We start from the raw sequence: 7,278 nt of genomic DNA, 5'->3' as shown, positions 1-7,278 counted from the left end.
TTCCTGCCCTGATGACTTGCTAGCCTTCACCCAGGCTGGGTGGGGAAGAACCAGGTACACACAAGACGTCCCTGTCCCTCAGCCCTTTCCACTCTCTTCTTGGTGGCCCTTTGCTTATGTTCCAAGAAGGGACACAGGACCTATATGCCTACATGGCCCTGGACAAATGGGGCATTTGTAGCCACAAAGTAGAAGGCAGGCAGGCATGCATGTTCAGAATGGGAAACTTATTCCTACAGGAAAGAACTTAGTTTATTCTAACGGGGCAGTCACTGCAGTACAGTAGCCCAAACCTCGGGAATCTTTGTTCATTGGCCTGATATGCAGAGCAGTGACCAGATGCTCAACGACCATCTTCCCCTTCGCAGTTCGAGATGGCTCAGTGGTTAAAGCACTCACTGCATGCATAATCATGAGGACTAGAGTTCAGATCTCCTGCACATGCCTGTGACCCCAGCTTCAAGAGTTCATCTTCCCCTGCATGTGGACCACTGGGGAGGGCCCCTGGCCCAGTCAAGAGGATGGAGGATTTCTGCCCTGTTCTGCTGAGAAGCACTTCACAGTTCTGGTTGACTGGAGACAGACTTGAAGATGTCAGGAATAGCGAGTGTTTGCTAGTAATCCCACGTCTACCCCAAAATCTCCAGTTGCCTCCTCACCAGAAACTGAGGTGGGTACAGAAAATCAAATCAATGTTCCATTAAAAGTGTTTATTTTTATACGGCGAGGAGGAAAGGATAACACAGTCAACTTTTGGCACCTTTCTAGTCCATCACCCCCATGTCCTTTCCAATAAAAGCACTGGCAAGAGGGGCTGCAGGACAGAGTCACAAAGTGAGTCGTACAGCAGGGCAGGTGGGATTCAAGAGTCCATCCCTGACCCCTTGTCCTGGAAGCTTCAAAGCTCGGGGGCATAGGGCTCCCCCGTGGGCGAGGGCACCCGCAACTCGGCATCATGTCTCACCACCGTGAAGAGTCCCACTACTGCCAACAGAGCCATCACCATGACGGCAGAACAGATGCTGAACATATTCCTAGTGCCCGTTTTTTCGATCACTGTCATGGAGGACAAGGAGCCCCAGACAGGCCAATAAGTGCAGGGGCACTCGGAACCAGTTGAGAACACCAGCCTGCTCTGTCTCTGGGATCACCTTTCTTCGAAGGAAGCTCATGCTGGGGAAGTAGAGCCCACAGGCCAACTCAATAAGTAGAAAAGCAATGAAGGATTCCACGGGATTTTCTTGGCCAGGGCTGGTAGAAAAAGTCAACATAAAGAGAGAGAAGACGACAATGAGGACAGCAAGGGAAAGTAGGTGCATGGGTTGAAGGTGGTACCTCTTGGAGGTAGCGATGCGGTACAGGGAAGAACCCAGCAGACTGGCAGCCATGAAGCTGGAGAACACAACGCCCAGTGGGGCCCCGTGTGGGTCCAGCACAGGTGTCCAGAGGAAGACAAAGATGAAAATGACACTCTCAAACAGGGCTTGTATGGTGCCCAGCAGCAACACGCGGCGGTCAGACAGGAGGCAGCGCAGGCCTCCAGCACAGGTCTTGGAGAAGGCACGCTGACGGTCGTAATTCTCTCCCCAGTTGCGAAGGGCCAAGGCCCCTGCCAGAGCCAGAAGAGGAATAGCAGCCACAAAGGGTGCCACAGGCCCCAGTCCCATCCAACTAGCCACAGCCTCAGCTGCCACACCTGCTGCCACAGCCAGCACATGGTTCCAGAAGGCGGCTCGGGCAAAGGTAGCTGGGATCCACTCGGCAGGGAAGTCATGACGCTCCACATGCTCATGGATGTACCAGGCCTCAAAGGCTGAGAAGAGCAGAGCAGTTGACAGCCCACCAAGGGCTCGGCCCACCAGCAGCACAAAGTAGTCTTGAGAGAGCTTGGTTAAGCAACACAGAGAGTAAGTCAGGGAGAAAAGGACACAAGACTTCTTACGACCCAGCCAATCCACGAGGGAGGAGGCCACCAGGCCAAAGAGGACTGTGGAGGCAAGACCACAAACGTAGAGGATGGCAATCTGACCCTCCAGGAAGTGGTAATGCTGATAGAGTTTATACAGGTAGGGGGCTTGGAGCCAATCCGCTGCCAGGGCCAGAAAGTAGACTTGATAAAAGTCTAGTTGAAACTGAAGGAAGGAAGGGTTGCTGCAAGCCCTTCCAGGGGGCTTGGCTCGGCATCTTGACAGCTCCAGGCCCAGGCAGGAGGCCAGGAGGCCCACGAAAGACAAATAGGCAGTCACCAGCATGGTGGGCCCCCGGACGACCTGGGGAGAGAACGTTGGTCATAGTCACATCCATAATCTAGGTGGCACAGGCAAGGGGTTGGGTGTCTAAGCAGAAGGCAGCTCCACCCAACTCCGTGTCAGTTCCACTCCCCCAGAGCTCAGACCGGAGAGACCAGTCGGGTGGGTGGGAGGAGTGGTTGTCTCCTAGGACTCTGTGGGGCAGGAAAGAGGGAGATGGGGGAGAGGCCAGAGCACTCGCCCCACCCTGGCCTGGCACTACTGCAAAGTGGGACTCCTTTCAGTAATCCCGGTCCCGCAGGTTCTAAAGGGGCTGCTGCCCTTCTCCATGATAGCTCCTGTACATTTCTTCTGTTACCTCCCATTCTCACTGACGAGCCAGTTTTGGAGCTCGGTGTCTCCACACCCAACCCGAGCATCCCTTCCGCCCGCGCGGGCCTCCCCAAGTGCTTCACGGTCACGCGCGTGCATGGCAGGTTCCCCCGACTCTGGGTCACACGAACCCCCTGCGCCCCCTAGCCCCAGCCTAGCGTCCCCTCACCCGCTGGCGCTTCGCCCGGCCTCCGTCTCACCTGCTGCCCCGGTCTGCGGGGACGCTCCGGACACGTCCGGCTCCAGGCCGCCGGGCCGCCCTCCCCGCACTGGCTCCGGCTCCGTTCGGGTTCCAGCAGCGCGCCCGCCCCTCACAGCCTGCTTCCGGGAGCCGGGCTGGCCCGTGGCCGCCGCCATGATGGCCCCGTCACGTGACGGGGGCGCGACGCCGAAGCCCCGCCCCTCTATCCTGCCCCCGCCCTGGAGCCGAAGAGCAGTGGGGAAGGGGTTAGCGAAGAGGCCGGCGGCTTCTGGTGGCGTTGTGTCCGGTGCCATTGACTCCTCCACGTCGCGGATACCCGCGGGGTCATCCCAGATGAAAACGTATTTTGTCTGTTTTCCTCCACGCGGTACCTCGGAAGGAGGCCGGCAGTCCCTCCGAGCCAGCGGCTGCTGCTCGCTAATGAACTCCGCTGCCCTAAACCGAGGCTATCCAGGGTTTGCATCTCCGATAATGACCTCCCGGCCAGCAGTCAGTGTTGTCCAGACACCTGAGGGAGGCGGTGTGGTGTAAAGAACTTGGACTCCGGCTGCACGTAGATTGAGGTTCCAGGTTTACCCTTCACTTTACTAGCTTAGCCAAGCTTCCTTACTTCTCCTTCCCTCCAGTACCACTTTCTTTGTGTGATCTCATAGGAGAGCAGTGCCCAAATGAGGAAGGCTAAACGTTCAGTGGCAGCATAGAGTAAAAAACTATCTGTGAGTCCTTGAACTCAACTCCCACTTCCTGCTTCCTAGGAACTGCTCTATCTTGGGATGTTTGTTAATATTTCTTCAGCCTCAATATTATGCCCTGGAGACCCTCCAGTGGCTTGCCTTTTCACTGAGGATGGAAGTCAAATCTTTCTAATGGTGTACAGATGCATCTGTCCCGGGGCTTCTTGCTACTTCCATAGATCCACCTGCCTCTGCCTGACACAGAGAAAATTAAAACAGCCGTGAAATACTCTATCACCCTGCCTACTGCTCTGTCTACACCTCCTCCCACCTGGGCCTCTGCACACTGCTTCCTGCAAGGTTCAGCGACAAGATATTTACCTTTTTTTTTTTTTACCGCCTCCAGTTTTCTTTTCAAATGTCATGTTATTAGAGAAGACTTCCTACCATGATATGGTGGCTCATATAATACTTGTACTTGGAAGGCTGAGGCAGGAGAATTACTGAGAGTTTAAGACCAACTTGGGTTACATAGTAAGTTCCAGGACTAGAATGAGATCCTGTCTCAAAAAATAAATTAATAATAGTAATTATTATTATTAGCTAGAGAGAATGCTCAGAGATTAACGGATTAAGAGCACTTGCTGCTCTTGCAGAGGACTAGAATTTGGTTCCCAGTACGTGATTCAGAACTCCCTGTACCTCCAGCTCCAGGGGATCTGACTGGCCTATTCTGACGTGTAACAGTATCTGCAGAAGAGTAGTACCCATGCAATCACTTAGGCTCACATGCATACCCATAAAAAAGTCAATACTTTTAAAAAAATGTATTATTCTTATTATTTTGGTTTTATTGAGACAGAATTTCTCTGTGTAACAGCCCTGACTGTCATGAAACCCACTCTGTAGTCCAGGCTGGCCTTCCGTTCAGTATGTAGTCAGAATTAATCTTGAGCTTCCATCCTCACGCCTCCACCTCCCAAGTCCTTGGATTTCATTCAGCACTGCCAGCCCCATGCTCTGCTTTCCTTCTTTCTTCTTTCTCGCCATAGCATTTAACACCATCTGGTGGACTGAATTTTCTATTTGTGTGTTATTTGTTACTTCTTCTCCCTATAGCTTTATATTTCTTTTCTCCATCTATATTCCCAATACCTAAAGCAACCATTGGTAATGTAATAAATACTCTATAATTATTCACAGATAGTTTTCAAATGAATTCATAATTTAAGCCATGTAAATTACTATAGAAAGTCCTGGTCCAAGTTAACAGTTAATATTTATCAACTAATTATTATATACCCATTCTCTGAGTATATGCACTTGTCATTTAAATTTTTATTTATTATTTTTATTTATATGTATGTGTGTGAGGCTTCAGGAGTTTATGTGTGCTACTTGTGTGGGGGTACCTTTGGAGGCCAGAAGGCTTTGGACTCCCTGAAACTGGAGTTGCCTGATGTGGGTACTGGGAACGAAACCCATGTCCCCTGGAAAAGAGAGGTAAGTGCTCTTCACCTCTGAGACATCTGGCCAGGTCTGTGCAGTACTTCAGCTGGCAATCTACTTGCCTCATAGGCCTGAAGGATGTGTGTATGTGTGTGTGTGTGTGTGCACATATATATGTGCATATATGATTTTATGTGTATGGGTATTTTGTATGTGTGTATACCATGTACATACAGTGCCCACAAAGTTCAGAAAAAGGTGTCAGATAAATAAAACCTAGGACCACTGAAAGAGCAGCCAATGCTTTTAACCACTGAGCCATCTGTCCTCCATATTGTTTTTTTCGGGGGGAAGGAGGGAGGACAGGGTCTCAGTATGTAACCTTGGCTGGTCTGGAACTTGCAGTGTAGACAGGCTAGTCTCAAAGTCTTAGCCATCTGCCACTACACCCAGAAATGACTGGCTTTAAAAATTAATTAGCTACCAGGTGTGATGGTGCATGCCTTTAATCCCAGCACTCAGGAGGCAGAGCAGGCAGATCTCTGAGTTCTAGGCCACAATGGTCTACAGAGTGAGTTCCAGGACAGCCAGAGCTGTACAGAGAAACTCTGTCTCAAAAGCAAAAACAAAAAACCAAAATGAAACAAAGCTTTAATTAGTTGATTAATTTTAAGCAGGGTACCAACTGTCCCCAGACTGTCCCCAGACTGTCCTGTCTCGGCCTCTCCAGTGCCAGCTGCAGGAGCCACCATACCTACCACTTTCTTTTAGTGTCTATATATTTATTTATTTTTATTTTATGTGTATGGGTGTTTTGCCTATATATATATATATATGTCTGTATACTATATACTCGGTGCTTGTACAGACCATAAGAGGATGTTGGAGCCCCTGGAACTGGAGTTACAGACAGTTGTTTCCTATGTGAGCCCGGTCTACAGATCAAGTTCCAGGACAGCCAGAGTTACATAGGAAAATTCTATCTAGAAAACCTAAAATAATAATAATAGAAAGATTTATTAGCCAGGCATGATGGCTTGGTGGCTTGGGAGGCAGAGGCAGGCAGATCTCTGAGTTTGAGGCCAGCCTGGACAACATAGTAAGTTCCGGGACAGCCAGGGCTACACAGGGAAATCCTTTCTCAAAATAAAAGCAAAACATCAACAAAAACCAGAGATGTATTTATTTTGATTTTATGTGTGCTTGTAGGTATGTTTATATACCCACCATAGGCATGTAGTTCCCTCAGGGCCCAGAAGAGGGTATCAGCACCTCTGGAATCTAGGTTACAGGAGGTTGTGACTCCATGTGGAGGTTGGTAACTAACTATAAGAGCAGTGTGAGCTCTCAACCACTGTACAAACTCTCTAGCCCCTATTTATTTTGGATTATTGCAGCATCTGTTCAAAATATGTATACTCTGAAGGTTGCTATGACCCCTTGGACTGTGAAGTACAACTGCAAAAGATCTTGTTAGGAAATTTGCTAGCAGGTAACTAAAGGAGAGAGAGTTAACTGTTGGTGCAGTTTATCTCCAGGGCAATCTTTTTTTTTTTTTGTACCAAGGAAAACTTTTTAAATTGATATTTATTGAGCTCTACATTTTTCTCTGCTCCCCTTCCTGCCTCTCCCCTCCCTCCTTCAACCCTCCCCCAAGGTCCCATGCTCCCAATTTACTTAGGAGATCTTATCTTTTTCTACTTTCTACTTCCCATGTAGATTAGATCTATGTAAGTCTCTCTTAGTGTCCTCATTGTTGTCTAAGTTCTCTGGGATTGTGGTTTGTAGGTTGGTTTTCTATGCTTTATGTTTAAAAACCACCCATGAGTGACTACATGTGATAATTGTCTTTCTGTGTCTGGGTTACCTCACTCAAAATAATGTTTTCTAGCTCCATCCATTTTCCTGGAAAATTCAAGCTGTCATTATTTTTTTTCTGCTGTGTAGTACTCCATTGTGTAACTGTACCACATTTCCTTATCCATTCTTTGGTCGAGAGGGCATTTAGGTTGTTTCCAGGTTCTGGCTATGACAAACAAAGCTGCTATGAACATAGTTGAGCACATGTCCTTGTGGCACGACTGAGCATCCTTTGGCTATATATCCAAAAGTGGTATTGCTGGGTCTTGAGGAAGGTTGTTTCCTGACTTTCTGAGAAATTGCCACACTGACATCCAAAGGGGTTGTACCAGCTTGCATTCCCAACAGCAATGCAAAAGTGTTCCCTTTACCCCACAACCTCTCCAGCATAAGTTGTCATCAGTGTTTTTGATCTTGGCCATTCTTTCAGGTGTAAGATGGAATCTCAGAGTTGCTTTGATTTGCATTTCTC

At 48.9% G+C, this 7,278-nt stretch overlaps 1 protein-coding gene across 1 annotated transcript; it reads right to left on the bottom strand.

Annotated features, from left to right (window-relative positions):
• Positions 1-695: 695 nt before the first annotated feature.
• On the bottom strand, positions 696-3,013 carry Mfsd5 (major facilitator superfamily domain containing 5). The gene is given in 3 exon segments (XM_038342893.2): positions 696-1,048; positions 1,050-2,270; positions 2,822-3,013. Coding segments are annotated over 2 exon segments (1,353 nt in total). The 5' UTR covers positions 2,253-2,270; positions 2,822-3,013; the 3' UTR covers positions 696-898.
• Positions 3,014-7,278: the final 4,265 nt, after the last annotated feature.

Source organism: Arvicola amphibius, chromosome 9 (assembly GCF_903992535.2).
Source record: "Arvicola amphibius chromosome 9, mArvAmp1.2, whole genome shotgun sequence".
NCBI classification, from domain to species: Eukaryota; Metazoa; Chordata; class Mammalia; order Rodentia; family Cricetidae; genus Arvicola; species Arvicola amphibius.
This window is presented reverse-complemented; position numbering and strand designations above follow the sequence as displayed.